This window comes from Podarcis cretensis, assembly GCF_951804945.1.
Source record: "Podarcis cretensis genome assembly, chromosome: 14".
NCBI lineage: Eukaryota > Metazoa > Chordata > Lepidosauria > Squamata > Lacertidae > Podarcis > Podarcis cretensis.
In genome coordinates, this window is record NC_137183.1 from 1203511 (window position 1) to 1228903 (window position 25393).

General features: G+C 43.7%; 1 protein-coding gene across 2 annotated transcripts; it reads right to left on the minus strand.

The window, feature by feature from the left end:
* Positions 1-318: 318 nt before the first annotated feature.
* Positions 319-23822, minus strand: IDH3A (isocitrate dehydrogenase (NAD(+)) 3 catalytic subunit alpha). Of its 2 annotated transcripts, none has more exons than XM_079953438.1 (11): positions 23665-23822; positions 20091-20129; positions 18056-18139; positions 15298-15412; positions 11325-11512; positions 11032-11165; positions 8557-8659; positions 8407-8471; positions 4958-5042; positions 3020-3172; positions 319-2029 (listed from the first exon to the last, which is right to left on the minus strand). In XM_079953438.1, the coding sequence occupies exons 1-11, from the start codon at positions 23683-23685 to the stop codon at positions 1946-1948; spliced, it is 1071 nt and encodes a 356-aa protein (XP_079809564.1). In that variant the 5' UTR covers positions 23686-23822; the 3' UTR covers positions 319-1945. The 2 variants fall into 2 exon arrangements, with proteins under 2 accessions (XP_079809564.1, XP_079809563.1); XM_079953437.1 differs by having other exon boundaries at positions 20067-20129.
* Positions 23823-25393: the final 1571 nt, after the last annotated feature.

The window sequence follows — 25393 nt, forward strand, 5'->3', positions numbered from 1 at the left end:
AACCAGTAGATTCTGGACTGAGGACTTTGCAACATTTATTGCTTAACACCTCAGGCACCTGAAATGCATTTCTTCACACCAACACTATTTAGCACATTATATATTTTTAATGAGCCAGTTGTATGTTACTAGCAAAAGCTACTAAGGGGACTAATTTTTGCCTTCCAGTTTATAGAAGATGTACTCAGAGCTGCCTTTTCCAGAAGAGCCAATATGGACTTCCACAGAGCGACATGAGCTCTCTGAAGGCTGGATTATTCAAAGCACTTAAAACTAGTCACCTAATTAAGAACCAAAACAATGGCAGCGTATCTTGGGGGGGACGGGGACTTTATTTTTTCCTTGCTTTGTGTGCGAATGGTAACCTCAGTACAATCCCAAGAGACAGACAGAAGCAGCAAAAATATAACACACACAGATCAAGCAAGAGCTCTGTTTCCCAAGTTCTTTGAGAAGCCCATATTAATACACAATATTGAAAGGTACCTCTCAGTGCAGAAGCAAAACACAAAAAATACAAGTTCCCAAAGCCTCACTCTCATCCCTACTTCTGGTTGTGCAGATACTACATGGAAACTGGCAAGGCAAAGCAATCCTGCACGACGACTTTAATGTGTGGGAGAAAAAGCCAGATTGGTGGCACCAGCCAGCTGCAGGCCCAGCCCCAGTTCTCCTATTCCTCTTGGATAGAGACACAATGGAGAGAATCTGGCATGGGACTTCAAGATGATCAAAAGGTTTGTAACATTCATGCCCATAACAAAACGTGCAAGGGGCATGTTATGAACTTGCAGCAAGAGTTGTTGCAAAATACAGCATCCCTGAAAAGTTCTCTTCATTTGCCCCTGGATAACATCTGCTCAACACAATCTACGCACAATGATGCTGTAAGATTGCCCACCCATTTTCCCACTTCATCGGTTGTTGCTTTGGGAAGGCACAGCTTAGGGGTACAGCATCATGCACTTTAGTGTTACCAAATGTCACCAGGAGGTGCAGAGCTGCTGTTTCCAGCAGCAGCTATGAGCCACGCACCATTATCTCCTGGCCTGGATTAACTATAAAATCTCTCCATCTGATTGGCTCAAAAAAAATTAATGACCAAGCAGCCTATTTAATGGTAAACTGAAGATATATATATATATATATGTATTGTTGAGCACAATACAAAAGCCATTACATACATACAGTAGTAAGTGTAAATTATACATTTGGTATCCCATCTAGACAGGAAAGCATTAAACATTCCCTTCACAATCTGTAGCCGACAAAATCAAGTTGCATAACTAATCTTCATTGAGGAATGCTAGAGCAAGTAATGTGCAGAGAAGACTAAAAAGGAGTAGTCATTTTTACTTTTAACACTTTCCCTTCAGTCCCAGAAGGATAGAGATACCTTGCATTTTATATATAGCAGCTCAAACCCATGTTTCCACAGTTACAAGTCTTCTGAAGGACAGATTCCAGGAGTACCTCTGTATAGCAAGCTTTCTTGTTTTTTGCTTTAGAAAAATATATTGTGCTATTTTAAGGCTGTGCCACCTCCTGCATTCCTAATGGATAACAAACCAAGCCTCCTTAATCAGACTTTTGCATATCTGCACACTTAAATACATCAAGTGTTTCTGAAAAAGTAGGAGGACTCAAAATGGAAGGTTGCCAATTGCATGCAATATGAGATAAAAAAAAAGGAATTTGACTTTACAAAAATGTGTCTGGCATGTAATAAATAAAAATAAGCACTTGGAAAAAGTCCACCAGAAGCAGGCACAAGAAGAATCACATCCATTTGGGCTGAATTTATTTAACAGAGAGGCTCTCCGTCTAACAGTTTGCTTTCCTCAAGAGAAAGGCAAACAAAATGGAAATGAATTGCAGACAGCTAACACGTTTTAGTAACAGTTTCCATCAGGGACAACTGAAACCAACAAGCTATGGAGATGCTTTATTCCATCGCCCTTACTCTGCGACATATCTCTGCTGTGAACTCTGAACACTTTGAGTTACCTCCCAAATCTTTGGTCAAGACCTGAAAAGAAAGATGGAAAAAGATGGTGAAGAAGAATGGACACTTTAAACGCTTCAGTTTAATGAAATGTAATTAGCTAACTACAGCCACATAGTCTTCTCCAGGATCAGGACACATAGTGTGGTGTTGTCCTTCTGTGCCCAAAGTTAGAAGACTTGTGCTAGTTCTTGATTAAGGGAAGGTTTTCCAAACCATCATCTCAAAGGCTGGATATTTTGCAAAGGGGTGCCCAACTCAACTGGATGGACATCAAGTGTTTTGTGCTCAGCAGGGCCAAGTGCCAGTTGCTCCATCTGACTGCGTCCTCTCCATAATTATTGTGACAAGTCTGGGTTGAGCCAAGAAAGGCAATGGATTGAACCTGGGATCTTCTGCTTGTATAGCAGGTGCTATAGTATCCCCCCGTGTGCCACCTGTATGAATTTTGAGTGCCAAAGGCACTCTGAACGTCTAATCAAAATCTTATTCAGCACCTATATGCTCACTTAACACATAGCGCTGGCATGATAAGAAAGCTCTCCGTTTTCACTGCTGCTCAATTCAATCATAAGAAACCAATCTAGTTCACGCAGAAGAGAATCTACCTACCCTGCAGGTAGAGATAAGCACTCCTTTCTCCTCTTTACAGAGCACACATGCTTGTTGCTGGATACAAACAGCTAAATATTGTCTCCCAACTAAATGCCAACCTCCAGTTAACAGATAATGCTAGCAGCACTGTTTATAAGCTAGAAACAAAAGCAAATACTGAGACACAAATTGGAGCTGGTGGCGCTATAGACCTAGTGGAGTTTTCGTGTATGTGCTGCAAAAGAGAGCATTTATAGACCTGGTAGAAGAGAGTGGGAGACTTGTTCAGTGTCAGTGGAACTGGACAACAGAAAATTCTTCCAACCTGGCATAGCGTGTGCTCTAGTCCTATCTGAATCACATTCTGTAGAAACTGGATTGCAAGATCGCCAGTGATAGGTGAACCCTGACAAGACATACCTTTCCATCTTTGATGGTATCAAAACAGGCATCTTCTATTTTCGTGGCGTATTCTTGCATTCCCATGTGTCGCAGCATCATCACTGCACTCAATAGAAGTGCTGTTGGGTTTGCCAAGTCCTTTCCAGCAATATCTGGAGCTGTTCCATGAACCTATGAAAATAAAGAATGCTGACCTGATTCTTTGGCTTAAACTAAAGCATTGATTCAGTGGATTATCTTGCACCAGCAGTGGAAAGTTGGTGCTTTTTACAAAGTCTGTCTATTATCACATGTCTCCTGCTGCCAAGGTAAGTGGTGATGCTGGTAGTGGCAGATGCAGCTGCCTCTGTGCTGCACCAGTGTGTGACCAAGACTCTAAGCAATTTCCAAGAGTGAATGCTAGTCAACATAAAAACAAAACAAAACACTACATCCTTGTTTGGAAGAACAACAAACTCAGCTGTATATTGAATAATATTTCCGTATGAGAAGTGAATTTGAACTCCTAATTCTACCTAATTCTTCCAAGGCAGCTTAAATGCTGCCTTGGAAGATCCTCTTTTCAAAATATTGCTATGTTCAGTACCGAATTTTTCGCCCTATAGGACGCACCGGCCCATAGGACGCACCTAGATTTTTTTTTGGGGGGGTGGTGGTGAAATAAAGGGGGAAAAATTATTTCCCTCCCCAGAACGGGACCCAGAGCGAGGGACTGCGTGCAGCTTTGGCATCGTTCTGGGAGCTTGCGGGGCTGGGGGAGGGGGAAGCCCTCCGCCAGCCTCCAAACCAGGTCGGGAGACAGTGGGACGACGCGCTGTGCCTCTCCCGCTGTCCCCTGAGTTTACGGGGCTGACGACGGGGAGGAGCAGGCTTCTCCCCCCACCAGCCTTCTGCATTCGCCCCATAGGACGCACACACATTCCCCCTTCATTTTTGGAGGGGAAAAAGTGCGTCCTATAGGGCGAAAAATATGGTAATTCTTATTTGACAAAAATTGTATACCATTTGATTGTAAAAAAATATAAAAAAAACTCTTAGTGTTTTACACAAATATAGACGAAAACATTAAATTGGTTTAAAAAAAGCATTTAGAAATATTCCAACAAACAATTGCTAGAAAGAAAGAAAATAGTTGCAACTTCTACATATCTGGGTAGGCTTGTCTAAACAAAAATGTTTTCATCTGGCATTAAAAAGAGTGCAGTGAAGGCGCCTGCTTGATGTCAACAGGCGGGGAGTTCCAAAGTGTACGGGTTGCCAGACTTGCAGATCTATTTCTTACAAGTGAGGAACAAGCATGATGCAGCACCTGTAATAGACTGAAGCAGTTGAGTGGGCATATATGGGATAAGACAATCCTGCAAACAAACATATCCTACCCTGTTATACAGTAATACCTCCGTGAACATCTGCCTTGTCTAGCATCCATTCCGTCGAACATCTGTGGCAAACCCGAAAGTACCGGAACAGGTTACTTCTGGGTTTGCCAATCACGCATGCACAGAAGCACTAAATTGCGCTTTGTGTGGGTGCATAGAGGCGGCGCTTTGCCCTATGTCCTTTCCGGCTAGCGGCCAGGGCTCCAGAATGGATCCCGGACACAAAACAAGGTACAACTGTATAGCATTAGTAACCTGGCTTGGCAGCAAATGGGCAGCTAGTGCAGATCTCTGAGCAGAGGTGTCACCTGCTGACAGGTTCTGCCTTCAGCAAGCAACCATGCTGCAGTGTTCTGCACTAACTGCAGCTTCTGGATTGAGTGCAAGGGAAGCCCCCCTCAGAGCGCTCTGCAGAAATCCAGTCCTGAAGTCAAGCTTCTTTGTTACATGCACTTGAACAGACCTGTTATGAACTTATTAAAACCCCGCAGAGAGAGGCATTTGCTTTTCCAGAAAGCAATTATGTCAAAAATCTGAGTTCAAGTTCCAGAATTTTATTTCAGAATAGGAATCTTACTGATTCAAAGATTGCGACTCCATTGGCACCAATGTTTCCACTTGGTGTTACTCCAAGACCTCCAATCAATCCTGCACACAAATCACTGGAAGGAAAATGCAAACACACAATAAATATTTGAGTTGGTATATTTAGGCTCTTTAAATTATTATATACTTGCAGTGGGAAGTTCGGGGAAAAAGGGAGCTAAAAAGCAGAGCTAGTGGAAAACAGATGATCTTCACAAGGAGCTAAAACACAAAATGAGTGTTTGGTAGCAGAGTGCAGTCACGCACAGCCTGTTTACTGGGTGCAAATAGGAGCAGGCCAGTGCAAAGCATGGCTTGAGGAATGGAGGAGGCCAGACAAACTTAGAAAGCTGCAGCACAGGAAGACCCAGAGAAGCTGTGAGCAAGTGATGCACTCTGATGGACTTTTTAGGTATCCCAAAACCGTTCCTCCAATCAGAAGTACAGGGTGGCCAACAACACAGACTAAATGAATATAACATACAATTAAAAAACAACAACACAAAATCAGTGGTGACAAATAACTATAATCACCTCTGAAAAATCAATTCCAATCGTGGTCCAGAAACCTGGACAAATGAGACGTCTTTAGTGGTGTCTTTAGTGTGGTGGAGTCTCCTTCTTTGGAGGTCTTTAAGCAGAGGCTTGACAACCATATGTCAGGAGTGCTCTGATGGTGTTTCCTGCTTGGCAGGGGGTTGGACTCGATGGCCCTTGTGGTCTCTTCCAACTCTATGATTCTATGATTCATTTAATACGTTTTTATTGTGGGGGTGAACTGGATGTCAGCTGGAAAAGTTTTATAAGCAGGGCATCACCACAGAGAATGCCATCTCATGACATTGTCCTGACAACTCCAAGAGATGGGATGAGTAAGGCATCTCCTGCAGATTGTAACGCAGGCATCAGTTGGCACTGGGGAAAACACACCCAAGTTACTGGGTCCCAAGTGGTTTAGGGCTTTACATGTAAAACAGCAAGACCCTGAATTGGGCTCACAGCTGACCAGCAGCCAGTGCAGTGCTTTAAGAAGTGGAGGGATATGGTCCTTCCCTGCTGGCCAGCAGCATTCTGCACCAGCTGCAGCTTCCAGAACATCTTGAAGCTTAGCCCTGAGCACAACACATTTCAGAAATCTACCCAGGATATAACTAGACCTGGAGGAGCACACGGCGGCAGTTCTGTGCTATATCAATCACTGCACAGACACTGTCACAGTAAATAAATCCATCCGGTTTTACCCCAATCAGAAACCCTGGATGAATAGAGAGGTCCAATGCCTGTTGCGGGAAAGAAACAGGGCTTTCAGGTCGGGCGAGGTGCAGCTTTACAGTGTGGCAAGAGCAAACTTGAAGAGGGGTATTCGACGGGCGAAACTGGATTATAGACAGAGGATTGAGGATAATTTAAGGAGCAACAACACAAGACAGATGTGGCAGGGGATTCAGCATATTACCAACTATAAACCTAACCTTGGTGCTGTCGACGGTGACCCTTTGCTGGCGGAGGAGCTTAACCTCTTCTTTGCTCGCTTCGAGAGGGAGCCACCTGAGACGTCGGTATTACAGCCACCAGCCCATAGGGGCCCCTCATTCACTGTAGAGGAGCACGAGGTGAGACAGGTATTGAGGATGGTGAATCCGAGGAAGGCTGCTGGACCTGATGGCATCACTGGAAAGGTGTTGAAGGGCTGTGCGGATCAGCTGGCGAGGGTCTTTACTAAGATCTTCAACAAGTCCTTACACCAGTCTATTGTCCCACCCTGCCTGAAGTCGTCAACTATTGTTCCTCTGCCTAAAAAACCCACAATCAGTAGTTTGAATGACTACAGACCAGTTGCACTGACTCCAATCATCATGAAGTGCTTTGAGAAACTGGTGCGCCGTCACATTATTTCCTGTCTTCCACCAATTTTTGACAACTACCAGTTTGCATACAGGGCAAATAGATCCACAGAAGACGCTATCACCACCACTCTCCATGCTGCTCTGTCCCATCTGGAGCAGCCGGGGAGTTATGTGAGGCTGCTGTTTGTGGATTTTAGCTCTGCTTTTAACACTATCCTCCCCCATAGACTGGTGTCCAAGCTAGAGGCGATTGGACTCTCCAACTCCACCTGTCTCTGGGTTTTGGATTTTTTGTCAGAACGTTCTCAGAGGGTTAGAGTAGGGTCACATATGTCCAAAGCCCTTAGCCTTAACACCGGCTCACCACAGGGTTGTGTGTTGAGTCCCCTGCTCTTTACTCTCTATACGTATGACTGTACAGCCATCTATTCCAGCAACAAAATCATCAAGTTTGCTGATGACACTACGGTGGTGGGGCTCATTTCAGGAGGGGATGAGTCCGCCTATCGGGACGAGGTGGAGCGGCTCTGTGTTTGGTGTGGAGAGAACAATCTGGCTCTTAATACAGCTAAGACCAAGGAATTGGTGATGGATTACAGGACAAAAAAGGCGGTCATTCAGCCCTTGTATATCAACGGGGAACGGGTGGAGAGGGTGGCGGAATTCAGGTTTTTGGGAGTGACTATCGATCAGGGCATGACTTGGAGCGCAAATACCACTGCTCTGGTGAAGAAGGCTCAGCAGAGAATTTATTTCCTCAGACTTTTAAAGAAGAACAATCTGAGTGAGAAACTGCTGGTGTCCTTCTACCGAGGCTCCATAGAGAGCATTCTCACATACTGTATTTGTGCTTGGTTCTCCAGTTGTACAGCTAGGGAGAAGAAGGTGCTCCAGAAGGTCATAACCACAGCCCAAAGGATTATTGGTCATCCTCTCCCATCTTTGGAAGAACTGTACGGTTCCCGTTGTCTTAGGAAAGCAAACAACATCCTGCAGGATGCATCTCACCCGGGATACAGTCTGTTTGCACTACTGCCTTCTGGCAGGAGATATAGAAACATCAAGTCAAGGACAAATAGACTGAAAAATAGTTTCTATCCAAGAGCTGTGGCCTTTTTGAATGCTGTAACTCGATAGTGTGACCTGGGAGTTTGATGGGTGTGGGTGTGGGTGTGGCTGGAATGTGGTTTGTTTGGTTGTTGTTGCTGTTTTGCTTTTGTTGTTTTTTTTTAAGGGATGATATCCAATTTCGTTGCACTGTGCAATGTTGCACTTGTGTAATGACAATAAAGAATCTATCTATCTATCTATCTATCTATCTAGTGTGTGTCTGAGAGAGACTGAGGCCAGGCTATTCTAATCCAGGAACAGCTATAACTGGCAAACCAGGTGGAGCAAGGCACAAGTGCCCCTTGGGCATCTCCAGTGGGCACTTTCTGAGTTAACATGCTTCAAGTTCCATTTTATGCTGCTTTTCAGAGATTTGTTCATTATTTGCACACCACTTTGAGAGCTTGTGTTGAAGAGCAGTTTATAATCATCTTATAAATAAATACGTACATAAAATCCTTCACACTAGCTCAAGTCTCCTTACCTAAGGATGTCACCATACAAGTTTGGCATTACAAGGACATCAAACTGAGATGGATCCTGCACCATCTAAGGGACAAGAAATAAGCTGCTGTTTTTAGGAGGAAAATAGCAACTATGAAGCACCTTAATCATGAGTTTGCTATATACTCACGTTCAGACACACAGTGTCGAGATACATTTCATTAAACTTGATGTCTTTACAGTTTTCTGCCGCTTCCCTGCATTTTTTCAGGAACAACCCGTCAGACATTCGCCTGTGCATCAAGGGGGAAAAAGCCGCATTTTAGGGTCCTAGATTAATGTTGCATTCAGACATGGGGGAGGGGATAGTAGTAGAGAGGGAAAGCACCTGTCAACGGCAACTATAGTGTAACATGCCAGGCGTTTAGTTTGAGTTCAGAAGCAAATATCCATGTTTCAAAGGTAATATTCCTTTCTAATCTTAAGCAATTCACAAATTTTAAGAGAATGAGAAAGATGGAGATATAACAAGTTATTTTTATGCTTTCTGCCCTAAAAGCAGAAATTGTATTTCTCAGGGAAAATTTATAACCTGCCTTTCCTCCTAGATGCTCAAGGGAGCAAACGTGTGTTTTGTTCTCCCAATAAACCTGTGGAGCAGGTGAGGCTGAGACTGGCACAAGGTCTCCCAGTAGCTTCATGGATGAACGGGGATCGGAAACTCTCTCAATCACTACATTACACAGAGACCTTACAAGCTATTGTTATATTTGATACTGTTCTCTTAAATGGTCACAGAGATCTATACACATAATGATGTGCGCGCACACCCCTCTGGAAGCCAGCGAGGTCAAAATGTTTCTCTTCTTTTTGGCTGTGCTCAGTATATATTATAGTAGACAAGTCCACTGAAGAGAACGAAAGGTCAAAACATATCTGACCAGCCAAGAGAGATTTTTCACTTACCGCTGTAGCTGATCCGCTAGGGTGGCTGGCAAGGGCCCTCCAGATATACATGGGAAGGTCTCTTTCATGCCACCCAGGGACAATGCTGTGGTACTATTTGAGTCAGATTGTTCAGTGCCCGTAACATGATGTAAAACTCTTCAGAGCAAGGATGGCTAACCTGTGGCCCTCCAGATAATGCTGGACTTCAACTCCCATCAGTCCTAGCCAGCAAGGCCAATGGCGAGGAAAACGGTAGTCCAAGATCACCAAGAGAGACACAGGTGAGCCATTGCTGCTTTGGCCATGGTATCAAGTGGCCTTCAAAACTGTGTTTAAGAGACATAAATACAAACTGTCTATATCCTCACCCACCACAAAATTTTCAAAGCAAGGTATTTAACCATAGACTATTAAAAAAAGAAGTCTGTGGTAAAACTGAAAAGCTGCTCTGCCTTCCTTGTTCAGGAGCATCGTGATTCCAAGTTATGGAGACAAGGGAAGTGGGCACACTCAGCTATAAATAATACAGCAACACTGTATTGTACCAAACATTTGGCAAAAATTTCTTTTTTTCCCCTAGGTGCAGATTTGAATACAAATTCGATTACAGCATTCATGCAGCAGCATCAGGTTTAGGTTATTCTCAGTTACAGTTTTAGATAAATGTTGCAAAATTTAATTGTGCTATCCTGGATTACTGAAACATCCTTATTAATACAAAATTAGCTTTTTTTCTATGCAAAACCTTTTTTTAGTTAAGGCTTACTTTCATAATTACCTCTAGTATGCACCATCTGCCAAAAACAGGAAAAAGAGGTGAATTATTTTCATCTAATAAAACATACTGGGCTATGGGGAAAAAGGTTTTCTAACCGAATGGAATTTAGGAGGGAAGGTTTCTAAACAAGACTGCTATTCTTACATTCTAATATAGAGCAGACTGAACTGGGGCAGAGAGAGAAACAGGAGCCCTTCTGATGGCCTCAGTGGAAGATGAGAACCTGGCTGTTATTTATTTAGAGCATTTTTATCCCTCTCTTCAGCCAAAAAAGGCTCTTCAATGTGATCAGAAATTAAGAACGTAAGAAGTGCCTGAGAGCTCAGGGCAAAGGGGGCTCACCTAGTCCAGCCTCCTGTTTTCACAGGGGCCAGCCAGATGCCCCCATGGGAAACCAGCAAGTGGGATCAGGGGCACACGAGCCCCTTCCCCTCCTGGGGTTTCCAGCAACCACCATTCAACCGCATTGTCTCAGATAATGGAGGGAGAGCATAGCCATTGTGGCTAATAGCCAGTCCCAGCCTTTGCCTCCACGAATTTGTCTAATCCTCTTTTAAAGCCACCAGACTCTGCCCAACACCATTCCCACACATGCACACAACTCCGTACTCAGCTTCTGGATGTGGGGAGGCCGGGAGCAGCAGGTTATCTTCCCACTCTCCTCCATGGCTTGGACGGAGAGAGTGGCTAATAATTTCATAAACACACGAAGAACTATTTTTTAATGAGTTAACATATAAACTGTTTTTTTTTAAGTAGAGCAAGGGAATGGAGTTTAAACTTTGACAAAGGCCTGACTGCCAAAAGAAGGCTCCATCAAATGTATGGCATTCTCTTCCGGCAGCAACAGGAGGCAGCAAACCGACACACGCTTGTCCCTTAAAAAAAAGCAGCATGACTTTTGCACATTAGAACTGGGTTACCATCATGGTCACGTACATAATGTTTGCTTTGTGCACAGCTGTAACTTTGCTTCTTTGATTATTTCTGGCATACTCAAAGGCAAAATCAGCAATGCGTTTGCTGGCATCTTCTGTGATGAGCTTGATACTCTGTACAACACCATCAACAATCTGAAAGACACAAAACGATTACACGGGTAGTCAAAAGCAGACTCCTAAGAAAGTAATTCATCCAGCCCACAGAATACTGCATTTGAAAATTCTACAGCAGTTAAGGAAGCTAATTTGTTCAAGTGCTTTCTAGCTTCTGGCTGCATTCTGCACTCATACCACGTGCTCGATTCCGCTGTATTCCCCTTCTGTGTTCTCTCGTATTGTGACTATGTCGACATCTGTGTAAGGGGTTTTGTAGCCTTCAATCGATACACAAGGGCGGACGTTTGCATAAAGGTCAAATGTTTTACGAAGCAGCAGGTTCATTGATGGGTGGCCAGCAGCTATGGGTGTTTTCAAAGGGCCTGAAACAGACAAAAGGAATGGACGAGGTACAATTGTCAAACCACGGCCTGCTCCTTAGCAACAGCATTCCTCCCTGCCACTCCAGAGTTAAACCCTCTGGTTTGAGATGAGAGGAGGGGAAGTTCTCCCTTATAATGAACGCCTGTCCTTGTTGCCAGGCTCTTGCTACAACTTGCCATGGCATACTGCTCAGCACTAAGCAGAATTTTACACAATGGGTGTCACGGATGATTGGTGGGTGCTAGAAGAGATAAGAGTCCGGGACTCCAGCCAGCTTTACAGGATTTATTAGGTCCATTTTACTATTAATACCACAGAGCTCTCAGAGCACGTCTGGCTCTTTTGGTATCAGTTGCCGAGACTGACCCCTCCTTTCGTTTTCTCCAGCATAACCATTTCTGGAGCCCTCCCCTCTTCCTTTCTCTTTTACGTGAAAAGCTAAACCCCGGAAATTGCTCCCCCCTCCCTGATTCATTGCTTCCTGACAACCCTTCGTCATCCTCCCCCTCTGATGAGGTGCAGCTGCCTACGATCGGAGGCTTATCTCTGTATTTCCCCAGCATTTCCCCCTTCTCAGCCCCCAGTTCCCTGACAATGGGGATATATTCTGCAGGTAAGTTCCTCATCCTCAGCTGCAGTATTTCAAAAGGCAAGAATGATTTCAAACTTTTGGAATCTGCTGAAGGAAAACATGTAAGAGAAGCGGCTGTGTGGGGACCAGGCAGGACAGCCTGCCCTGACACGGCGCCCTCCAGGCGCTTCAGACTACAACTCCCATCAGCCCCCGTCAGCACAGCCAGAGATGACAGAAGTGTTAGTCCAAAACATTTGGAGGTCACTATACTATAAATTATTGCCATTTTTATTCTGTTTGGCAAAAAAAAAAAAAAGGCTCCCAGACCAGCTTAAAAATATCACTGACAATACAGTCCCTGTCCTCGGGCCCACAATCCAAGAGATACAACTCAAAAGGAAAAGGGACTGGGAGGGAGAAGGGGGAAAGCAGGCCCTAATTCTTAGTAATGGAGACTTTGCAGCAGGAACAGAAAATTTTGGAGAGGAGTCAGAAATTGTTGGTTCTTCAGGAGAGGCAACGGAAAGGTCCTGCAGTCCCAGATCTTCCTCTCCTTGGGGGAACTGCACAGGAACCTGCTTCAAAGAAGGCCACACTTTCTCTATCGTCTAGCATTGTATACAATAGCAAATAGCAGATCTGCAGGATTTCAGGATGAGCTCTTCTCTGTCACCTGCTGTGTTTCTTTTAAATAGAGCTGCAAAGAATTACTTTGGACCTTCAGCACGCACAGGATGCACTCCACAACTGAGCTATGTTACCTTTACAGTTAGCATAACAAAGATAATTCAGCATCAGAATTGAGAAAATATTTGGAGGCAATTTTGGCGAGAAGTATGCATGAAAATGTAAGCAAGCAGAAGTAGGTAGAATATTTATTTAGGACTCCCCTCTTTTTCTGGGTTTTTTAAAAAAAGAATATTCAAACAAGATGGAATGGGGCTGGGGTGGGCAGAGGCTGGGGTTAGGTGTTGCTAGACTACAAGCCCTATCATCCCTGGCCTTTGGGCCATACTTGCTGGACCTGATGGAGGTGGTTCCTCAGCCGTTACGTGAAGGGCTACAGGTTCCCTTCCCCAGTGAAGGGCTCCTCCATCATCACTCTGGACTAGAGATAGGAAGGTCTGGAAAAAAACCTGGAAAATTTGGGGGGAAACCAGGTTTCCCCCCGGTTTTCCTGAAAGCCATTTTTTTCCAGAAAATTTGAAAAAAATAGTTTGATATAGTTTGAATATTCCATACACTATTCTCTCTCCCCCCCCCCCCATTTTTCCTGAAAAAAATGGCTTTGGAAAAAACCTGAAAAAACTGCCCCATTTTTTCCCCAGGCCTTCCAGCACCCCCACTTTGGAGCTCCCTGCCGACTGACAGCAGGCAGGTTCTCTCACTGTACTCTTTCCGGCAACTGCTCAAAACATTTTCATTAGGGCAGCCCATCTGAACACGTGGAAGCTGCATGCAATTTACTTCCTTTTAACCATTGCTGACTTTAATCATCTTCTGAATACTCTTAAATACCTGCTTTTAACTGTGTTTTATCAGTCATTTTAATCTTCTGTTGTACATTTTTGTAAACTGTTTAGAAAGCTCTCTTACCATCATGCGCTTTATAATATATAATAACAAATTCAATTAAAAAACACACACACTCCTTTTCCTTTCAAACAGAGTTTGAGCCTTAGTGCAACATACTATTCAGTAACTGAATGTTGGTTACTTCTGGGCCTGGCATGCAAAAAATCTTCCTTATGCTTTGCCCCAGATGGAAAGGCCTGGGGGAAAAACGGGGAAAAAAAATTGGGGGGGGGCAAAGCCCCCCCCTTTTTGAAGTCCATGAGAAAAATGACAAAGAAGGAATGATGGCAGTAGTTCAGAAAATGAGATAGAATAAAGTGACTGTATATGTTGTGTGTCCCCCCCTTCTTTTTAAAGCAGTACTCAAAGGGTAGACCTCCTATGGAGTTTAAATATTGAGGTGGACCTTAACTTTATTTGCTGTTGGTGCTAAGAGGCAAATCTGATTGTTTTTTTATGTTTATAGTTTCTTGCCTTTTTTGTTGCTTTTGAGGGAAAGGGGGTGGCTACCTGTTTTATTGCAAGCAAATACTTTTATCTACAATGTGTTTCATGCAATTTGTAACGCTGAACTTCTTTTCAATTTTTCCAAAATTTCAATTATTTCTGGGGAAAAACAGGGGGGAAACGTTTTTTCCTTATGGCTTCAAAATTTCCAGAAACTTCACATCTCTACTCTGGATCTTCACACCCATCAAAAATTAGGCTTAGGGAATGTTTCTCATGACACTTCCTATACATACTGGGGGAAAGAAGGGGAGCTTGACATGAACAGAACAAATTGTATGTTAGATTTGTGGATCTTGTTTGGTCCAGGAGATCAGAGTTCATGGGGTTTTCCCATTTATCAACAACTCTTTGAAGGAGGTCAGGTTGAGTGATAATGATGGGCTCTGGCTAGAGGTCACCTAGTGAGCTTCATGGCTGAATAGGGATTTAGCCACAGGTTTATCCAGCTGAAGTCCACTTTCTACTACACAACACTGGCTGCCCCATATGTAAGAATCATAGAATCATAGAGTTGGAAGAGACCACAAGGGCCATCGAGTCCAACTCCCTGCCAAGCAGGAAACACCATCAGAGCACTCCTGACATATAGTTGTCAAGCCTCTGCTTAAAGACCTCCAAAGAGGTGAGCTGAGTAATTAAGCACCAGTAGAAGGAAACACTTTTGAGGTTGTTCTTTTCATAGTGAAGGGATCGTATTATTCTGGTGTCTTACAAGAAGACTTACATGGAGTTCAAATGCAATGCTTGAAGAATGTATACAAGTTGTCCTTGAGAAGCTGCAATCCTACTCACACAACCTGGGGGTAAGCCCCACTAAATAGTCAGACTTACTTCTGAGTAAACACACAACTAGGGTGCTCTGTGCACTTTACAGAGCTGGAGAACATGACATGCTGCAACACCACCATTTCTCCAGTAATGATGCTTCTGTCCTTAGACACAAACTATTAACGGCTTTGTGGGCTTATAGAATAAGGAAGTTCAGAACATTACTAAGAAATTTATTTGTATAGAGCAAAACTCTGTACAAAATCAAACACAGGTTTGTTCAGTAAAGATGTGCCTTTTTCTTTCTTTCTTTCTTCTCCCCCCCCCCGCCCCCATCAACAGGAACCTCCAACATACCTTTCAGTCCTATTTTGTTCTTGTCCATGGATTCTTTGGCATCTTGAGGTATTGTCCATTTGCCTCCTGGCCCTTGTATTGCTGTCACGTTTCTCTCTTCAAATTGAACAGGTGCCTAAAAACAATTGTTTCACATTATCTTCTGATCTGTTTTGGGGGGAAATGATCAATTGCCAAAGGGACTTTGTCAAAACACACCCTGAAAAAGAGACACACCCTGCAAAAGAGAAAACACAGCCAGTGTTTTCAGGTTGGATTATGGGAAATATTTACACAGGAATACAAGCTAGCAGGAAGGATGAAAGTATTATTATGAGCTGCTGTTTCTGGATATTGTGGGCTCATGGGAGTATAAGTGGGTGATAAGAGGAAACACAATCAAGCAAGTTAAGTGGTTTAAATATCTAGGTGTTTATTTTCATTTTAAGGCTGGCTGGGTAGCTCAGAGAATCCGCCATTAATGCTGCTAAAAGCAGTGTGTCAGTGATCACTCATTTCTATTATTCCAAAGGGAACCAGTATGTTCCAGCAGTCCTGAGGGTGTTCAATGCTAGATTAAGCACACAACTACCATATGGGATAAATGCCTTCAATCAGGCTACTGAAAGACTTCAGTTTTCCTTTGAAAAAAAATTGGTGTACCAAATCGTGTCCCCTACGCTGGCCTAATCCTAGAAACAAACCAATGTCTTTTAGTAACAAAAGCCTGGCTAACATTCAAGTTCTGGTTGCAGCTGCATTTTAGAAATGAACCTAACAGTCTGGTTACGGACATGTGAGCTGAATAAGCAACCGTCATGATGGTTGAGAGGAATTGAGAAGAAAATTAAGCATCCCGGAATCCTACTAGACACCCTGTACTCCTTACTGGAAAATTCTGCATTTCAGACAATTAAATACAGATTGTTAGACAACACATTTCAAGAACTTAGTAGCCAAATCAGGAATAGTGTCTGTGTAAGTCTGGGGATGACGCGAGGCAGACAGCCAATGGTGACTTACCTTTTCCACTTCACCTACCCAAATCAACGCAGGGCAGGGTGGATAAAAATCAATGGTGTTATTGTTATTATTTTAAAAAATTAAATCGGATTTTAAAAATTTAAATTGGATTTTTAAAATAAAATGTTTTTGGAGGGAACATCTTTCTAAATATAGTTTTCTATTTAAGTTACATTATAGTAATTTTTGATATAACTGTAAAAACTACTCCGAAAATTTATTATTCCAAAAATGAAACCTTCATCTGGTTGTAAATATTAAGATTATACCAGCAAGAATGAGTCTTTCTGTAAAAAAAAATAAAAATAAATCAAGTCTTACTGACTAGTGATTTAAATCAAGTCTTACTGACTAGTGATTTAAATCAAATCCACCCTTACGCAGGGTGTACATCCTAGTCAGACTGAACGTGCTACCTTTGGCAATACTACAGAAGAGACTCTAGAAAATGCCATTTGCAGAATGCTATTTGCCCCTGTGGACAAAAGCAAATAGAAACCATCGCATATGTTCTTTTGTCCTGTCCCTGGTATCAGACAATTCAATCTAAGTTTACTATTCAGTTGGTTGCTAGTAGGGAGTGGCATTCAGACAAATGTTGGGTAGCTTCCTTATGCTTACTCAGGTTGGGGATAAGATGCAGATAGCAGCCAGGTTTCTGAAACATGCTATGAGGATTTGTGAATGTTATACAACATTATCATAAGTGTTAGTTGCAGGTTTAGATGAGCGATTTTACTGTACTGAACCCTACAGGAATCTTGTATATATGTCAATTTTCTGGTGGATTTTTTTACCCATTTTTAGAAATTCATTGTTTTTTACAAAATTGGTAACATAATAAAATGAAACAATGCAAGTTGAATTAGGGAACAGGAATGGACAAAATGTTGGCCTTCATTCAGTCTTCATTGCCTTCATTCCCTACCCCTTTAAGTCTAAGTGACTGGATTCTAATTTACAAAGTATTTTCACCAAATACACTTTAGTGATTCCTGATCCCATGCCCCACCTACTTTCACTACTATTGGCTACAGGGTGGAGTGGGGACTTCTTAGGTCTTTACTAAAACTAAGTGGTCTTTACTAAAGGCAAGTCAAATAAGCGAATCAAATCAGGTCTCCAACATCTTAGGGTAGGGTTAGGAAACTTTTGACTCTCCCTGTGTTGCTGGATCCCTACTCACGTCAGCATGGCCATTGGTTAGGAATGACTGATGGGAGTTGTAGTCAGGCGGTGCATGGAGCAGCAAAAGAAATGTTTCCCAAAACACACTGGAACTAAATAACATCTCTGGTTCTGAGAGGTTTTGTTAGACAATGTTCACAAGAGCTTGGAACCAATCCAAGACTTCTGATATAGCAGTAGACTAATCTAAATTTAAGTGTTCCAGTTGGTGGAGTCTCTCTCAGCTTTCTTAGATGACAGTCACCTGGGGAATATCCTTTTTTGCAAGCAGCTTATGTGACTTGGCTTGGAGCTCTCATTTGATTACAAGGATAGCCTATCACATCAAAGTCTCCTGCTGTTATGCGCAGAGCCACCACAGCCAAGGCATTTGTTGCTCTGAAAGCTACTGCTCTATCCTAAAAAGAAAAACAACGGTTCCCAAACAAGCAGATTGCTTCTCAAAGCAAGAGACCCTTGCTCTTTTGAACCTCTCCTTCAACTGAACTTTCATTAACTTATACGAAAAGTGAACAAATCCCAATGGTGTCCAACTGAACCTAAGACATGCAGTCAAAGAGTAACTTACTTTAGCAGCTGCAAAAATCTCCACAACAGCAGCAGATATTTCTGGTCCAATGCCATCTCCTGGGATCAAAGTTACTGTCTGAACCTAGATGTAAAAAAAAAAAAAAAAAAAAAAAAAAGCCACCACATACCATGATTAAACACAGATTGACAGAAATCTGTATGCCACTTGGGGCTTGCATGGTTTTAAGTTTCTTCTTTTTATTCGAACAGAAATAGAAAGAGCAAGAGCAAGGGCAACCCTCTCAAGCAGCAACTGGCAGAGAAGCAACAACAGTGCATACTAAGCTTTCAGAACAGCATCACTATGCAGCAAGGCACACAACTGAAAATAAAGTGGAATATGATACTCAGATGAAAGTGACAGTTCTGCTTGCCTGAGATTTATTCGTTTAACGCTAATCCTTTTACAGTTACACAAGTTATAATCCTCCAGTTTTCCTCATTCTCCACTGACTCTTGGTTATTACAGCATTACCACTGTCAGCCAATAATTTTTTTGAAGTTCTCTTTGCCTATGAAACACTAAATGCTACTATGAGGGTTCCCTTACGCCCCATCAAGATGTACATGTGAGATATTTTAATATGGGCACCATACTTTTCGCTCTATAGGACGCACCGGACGATAAGACGCACCTAGTTTGGGGGGGAGGAAACAAGAAGAAAAAAATTCTGAACCCCAGAAGCCAGAACAGCAAGAGGGATCTGGCTTCTGGGATAGCCTCTTGCTGTGCTGGCTTCAGGGACAGCCTGTGAAGTCTCCGCAGGGCAGCGGGGTGAAGGCACCCCGCTGCCCCGTGGAGGCTTTGCGCAGCTAACCCCAAGCTAGAACAGCAAGACAGAGCGCTGCGCAGCGCTCTGTCTCCCTGTTCTGGCTTTGGGCTTAGCCGCGCAGCCTGCATTCGCTCCGTAAGACGCACACACATTTTCCCTTACTTTTTAGAAGGGAAAAAGTGTGTCCTATAGAGCGAAAAATACAGTACCTAAAGTGTGAATGTGACAAACACTTGGGAGGGAACCAAGGAGGATCACCAGGCACTGTCGTTATATCGCTTTAGGTTCCTTTCTTCAGGCCTCTGGCTTTTAACTATCTATGGTCTTCTTGCAGAGGTGGGATGTTTGAATTTTTTAAAAAGTCTTTTAGACTTTTTAAATTGCTGGTTTTAAATGTATGTATGTGTTTGCTTTTTACTTTAAATATTGTAAGTCGCTTTGAGCTGCATCTCAAAAAACTGGATAATAAATGAGTTAAGATAGACTACAGTTCCTTGATGAACTGCATAATGTCTCCAATTTATTCAGTTTTCAAGATCCTACTCCTGCTGATTTTTATTATTATTACATATGCATCAAGTATATACATCAAGCATATGTTTGCAGCAAGGTTAAAAACAAAATAAACACGCTCAAAATAAAGTCATGGACAAGCTTGAAGAAATATGGAAGATTTGCAAAAGGCAACTCACACTATGCTAATAGAAGAATATGTGACAACTGTAATTAAGCAGTATAAAAATCGTTGAAATAAACCAATGAAACAGTTCTGAATATCATCACTGTTGAGGAATCATTCTAAAATAATTAAGGATTTAAGCTGCAGAGAAATCTACTCTAGATAGCAAAAATGAATAGGTCTACTGCCTGCAGGGGAAAATATTCAAAACAATGGTGCCAAAGATAAGAAGGTTCTCAACTGTCTGTCCTCCACTGCTTTGAAATTTTCCAACCGAGAAGCATTAAATACAAACTATTATTTTCTTTGACTCGTGATAAAAACCAAGGCTTGGGTTGGGATTTGGTTTTTTGCCACTATTCAACAGGGTTTTCTCCAAATGTGTGACCACACAGAGATCTATTTAGTCAGGTTAGACTGAAATGTGGTACTGTATTGGAACAGAATTAGGCTACACTGGGAAAGAAATTCCACAAGCTTGGTTTTATCTTGGTATTTAGCACTTTTATTGAGAAGCTTCTCAAAAAGAAAAGAAAAAGTTATACTATTATACTCACAGAACTACCAAAACTTCTGGTCACCTGTTTTTGGCCTTTGAAAGCCCCTAGTAGACGAAAGACCTGTTGAAATGTAACAAAAGCAGAAATGCCAATATGTTACACAATCCTGGCAATTAAAAAATAATAATTCAGTATGGCTGTATTCTAAGTCAGCAGTGAAAAGACTTTTACAGTGGCACCTCGGTTTACGAACCTAATCCATTCCGGAAGTCCGTTCTTAAACAAAAACAGTTCTTAAACCTAGGCACGTTTTCCCTAATGAGGCGTCCTGCCCCCGGTGCCCTTCCATCGATGGGATTCGGTTCCTAGACTAAGGTAAAGTTCTCAAAACAAGACACTATTTCCGGTTTTACAGAGTTCTTAAATAGTTCTTAAAGTGGATTGCTCTAAAACCGAGGTCCCTAATGTTACTATAAAGAAGCAATGCAGAAGAAAGAAGCAGCAGCTAAGCTAGCTGCTGGAGGCTGGAAAGCCAGACAGGATGTTTGTGACTGTTACCATGGCAATAAAGGGGCAGTCCATTCTCCGCATTGAGCACAGGATGTGAGCTCAGTGTGTGTCATATGATCTGTACAGGATGTACATGGGTGGAGTTAGGGTTTCTCTCTGTTGTTTGAAGAGTGCAGACATCTTTATCTGTATGGCTGCTAGAGACAGAAATAAAGGCATGTAAATACGCTTCTGTCTGTCTGATTCCCCTCCCTGGGGATATGCAGGGAGGAGGAGAAGCAGTGGTGTGTTTTTCTCACAGTCTGGGAAAAATCGCCGATACGGACCTCATCTGTTTTCCTGCTGGGAGTTGCGGGAGGGAGGTCAAAAGGAATTCAGCCGGTGCCTGGAGACTGGCACATCCCTCTGGCCGAGGCAGAATTTCAACACTTAAACCTAGGCACGTTTTCCCTAATGAGGCGTCCTGCCACCGGTGCCCTTCCATCGATGGGATTCAGTTCCTAGACTAAGGTAAAGTTCTCAAAACAAGACACTATTTCCGGTTTTACAGAGTTCTTAAATAGTTCTTAAAGTGGATTGCTCTAAAACCGAGGTACCGCTGTACTCCATAAAATGGTTTGCATGTATGATTGCAATGCACCTATTATAGGATGGCCTACAAGAAAAGAAAGAACTTTTTATCTTACAAGAGTTCCTAACTGTGATTTCCCCCCTGATCTCATAGGTGTCAAAGAAGATGAGAAATTGACTGGAGCAAACTGCAGGAGGATTGCTGTCTATGATGTTTTCCACTCCTGAAGCCCAATGTCTCCCTCCTTTCAAGAGTCAAGTGGGTACTCATCTACATATACACCTCTCTTTTCTCAACACAACCATAATTGCAAATACAGTTCCATAAGTACTCTTGAAATTGTGATGAGGAAAGCTTATTGCATACCCAACAATCACATCAAATACAGAGTCTGTTGCAGTGATGTGCTACAGAGAGCTGCAATATGAGGTAGCATGAAAATCTGCAAAACATATTTAACTAGACACTATGGAAGGACATGAATTGCACCATATGCAGCAACAGACCTACAATGTCACCTCTTACATATCTGATAGAATACCATCACTACATATTCTGAGATTGAAAGATGCTGCAGTATGACCAGCCAAATTCACCAGCTCCAAAAGAGACATCAGAGTAGAATATCAATTTTTACCAAGTAGAATATCAATTTTTACCACACCCATTCTTTTTGTATCACTTCAGCAAGCCAGAAAATTGTCAAGATTACTTGAGGACAAGAGGCCATGTCACATTTAATCTTGACAAGCACAAGTAGCAACATGCTCCACTGACCCTGCATAATCCAAGCGCTCAACCATTCTCCCTAATGGACAAGAGCAGCGCAGGAAAAACCTCTTCACCCGTTTGAGGAAAGGACAGCCAACATAATGTTCCATAGTAGTCTGGAATATGACACGTTTGTTGCCACACCTGGCTGGGTGCATACACAGATCACAGTAACTATCACATTTGCTCAAACCTGATTCTGAAACATTCAATTCCCACAGCCCAAACTGCCCTCTCTCCTGTTTTCCTCCCCATCTGACAGGAACCAGTATGACCTATAGACTACAACTGGCAGGTTAGATTTTGGCAGCAAGCAGAGTGTTTTCCCTCGTGGAGCAAAGTGTTCTCACCCCTTCTTCAGATTTAGGATTCACACTGCTGCAACCACAGGATAGCTCTGTATGGCAATAAGCCTTGAAGTTCAAGTCACACACTCAGCTGCAAAGCTTATTAACAAACTCTGACCATCTCTCATGGGCATTTTTGCACCAGCACTTTGGACTTTTCTTCTCTTTGCATGATACATCATACAGAGAAAACAGGGGTGGTGAAGCATCTGGAACTGTCACATCGCTCTTTAGTAACACAGCTCCTTTGACATATTCAGCAAAAGCAATCTTCTGCTGATAAAGGATGCAAAGCCATGACGATAAACAGAATATCCCCTTCACAAAAGTGCTTCTGAGCTTGACAGGGAACACTCCACAAAGTAACCAAACACTTTTAAGTGCATTGCCAGTCTACCCAACTCACTCTTTCACAGAGTTGCTGCAATTATTTTAAAATTTGAATACTATTGCTAACACACTTCAAGCCCTTGGGAAAGAGTAACAAAAGCATTTTAATTAGAAGAAAGCAAGCCAACTAAGTGTGTGAGGAAATTGAATGGAATAATACCTCCAATAAAGGATGGGATGTAAATGGGTTGAAGCTTAGATTTGAGAAAAAAAATAAAATATACCAAGAAAGATGACTGCCATCCCTCCCTTTTCCAGTCATTTATCCACATGTGAATGAGAGGTGAGAGAAATTTACTCAGAAGTTTTATCCGTGACTCTCTTCCCACACTAACAAAATAGTACAATAACACCACTGAGTTGCCTTCCAACCCTGCTTCTGAGCATCCCAGAGATACCTGGTTGGGCACTGTGTGAAAGAGAAACTAGCCCAGAATCCTGTTTACATATTTATCACATTTATATATCACCTTTCCTTCCAAGGAGCTCAAGGTGCAGTACATGGTTCTCCCTTCCAAATTTTATCTTCACAACCCTGTGAGGGAGGCTGGGCCACGAGACAAGGGGCAGGCCCAAGGTCACCCAGTGAGTTTCATGGCGAAGGGTTTGAACTCTGGTCCCTCCAGGGTCAGAGTCCAACCCTTCACCACTGGGCCAGCTCGCAGGAACCAAGCAGATGCCCCGAGGAGAAGCACCCCTTGGCCTCTCTTCTGCTTCAAGAGCGCTTCCTCCTTCGGCCCCTTCCTCAGCTACTTGCCCATTCCTTCCTTCACTTTCCTGTCGTGATTCAACGGCCATGAACAAAATGCAAGAACATGTGGTTATTAGCACCCAACAGCAACCAAGGACTAATAAGGAGCAATAAAGAAGTGTCCTTTGCGGGCAAGTCGGGGTGGGAAGCAGCCGGGTCAAGCACAGCCTCCTCCGCCCGCGCCCTCCTGGCCGGCAGGAAGGGCTCCTTCCAGGGGAGGCGCGAGGAGGCCGCCCCCCGGCGCCCCAGGGAAGGTCACGCAAGGTCACGCGAGAGGGAGGGGCGCCGGGCCTGAGGGGCGAGGAGAAGCCTCACCTTCGGCGCCCACCCGGCCATGGCGGCGGCGGCTCCTTCTCCTCTTCCGGCTCCTTCCCTTCGAGGCGCCTCTTTCGCTCCGCGACAGCAGAAGAAGCCGCGGCCTCCTCGACGGCCTCTGCACTCTCAACCTCGCGCTCGCCGGCGCGGCCAATCGGAGCCTCCGCCTGCCCCGGATGTGGCAGCTGGTTGGCCGGGAGCCGCCGGACAAGGCGTGGGGCGGGGCGGGGCCATCGGGCGACGGACTCCGCCCACTCGCCTCGGCCCGCTAGGGGGCGCTGCGGGCGAGGTGGGGGGTCGCTCCGCCCGCGACCTCCCGGGAGCGCCAGGAGATCCCTGCTGGAGCAGCTGGCCAATGGGCTTGCCTTGGTTTATTTCTAGAGTATTATTTTTGAAATACCGTACTCTTGGTTGAAAACGCAGCGGAGGAGGCAGCCGCCTCTGGTTTCTCTCGCTGAGGAGGGAATGTCTTCTAATCTCAGCATGCTCGTAGTGTGCACGTGAGAATCATCTAAAAAACAAAGGCCTCCGAAATATTGTTTTCATCACTTGCAAATGTAATTGACAGATCAATTAGCCATCTAAAATCCATATGCTTAATCAACATTTCTTGTAATAGGGTTGTTACTCTATTAAAATGTGTAAAGTCTCCCTGAATGGTGCTTACTTCCAACTGGCCTGTTCCACAGAGTTGCTATATCCTGATGTGCATTGAGAAAACTTACTTTTTTAGGAAAGATGCCCAACTGCCACATTGTGTGCTCGCTTACTTAGGAATTCAGGAGCAGTTATTGCTGAATAAACATGGTACCTGGTTGCAGGTTGCACTATATCCTGTGTCCAGGCACAATGGCTACATGTTATACTTCCATGGCTGGAGGCAATATGCCTTGATGCATATTTCCCACAATGGGGAAGGTGCTGTGGGCAGAATTGGCAGGGGTGAAGGACTTCCCACCTGTCAAACACCTGATGTTACAATAATATCAGATGACTGAGTGCACTGAAGTCCCAAAGCAAGAGCTTCAAAGGGCCCAGAGTGGCCTGCAAAGAGTGGCTTGCTTTAAGGTCCCTGAGGCTACCCACCAGCAGATGTGGGGGGCCCAAATCCTACTTTCCTTTGTCAATGCCAATCGAGAGAGCACTTTACTTCCCCACACCTGATGTCTCCACCTGCCGCAACCTTGTGCCACATGCAATGCCAGGTGTGCGACAGGTGGCTGTGGTTTGAGGATAATGGCCTCATGGGCCGGATCTGAACCCATGTTGAGCCAGATGTCTGGTTGGTGGCTGTGAGAGCCGAATGCCAGACTGGACAGGCCTCTGATCTCATTCCACTGGGCTCTATGCCTACATTCTATGCATGCTTACAAGAGTGAGCTCCATTGAAAGCCACAGGACTTGTTCTGCATAATCACACTTCAGATCCACGGCTGCAATCTAATGCCCACTTGAAACTGAAGCCCCCTTCAAGTGAGTGGAGGTGGCTGCACTTCAGGTTTGCAACATGCAATACTGGGGCCAGCCCTATCATTGGCTTCAGGCCACAGGTGTATCCTTTTATTTGTGTGCTGCGTCTCCACAGTTAAAACCATGTGAGATGTTGAAGCACAGAGCTGTGTGCACCATGTGTCTGATCTGTGTTCTCCTGCTCTTATGTGTGGTGGGGGACACGGTTGTGCGTGGTGAAGTAAGACACAGCTGCCAGCCTGGTTGGCTTGTGTGGGTC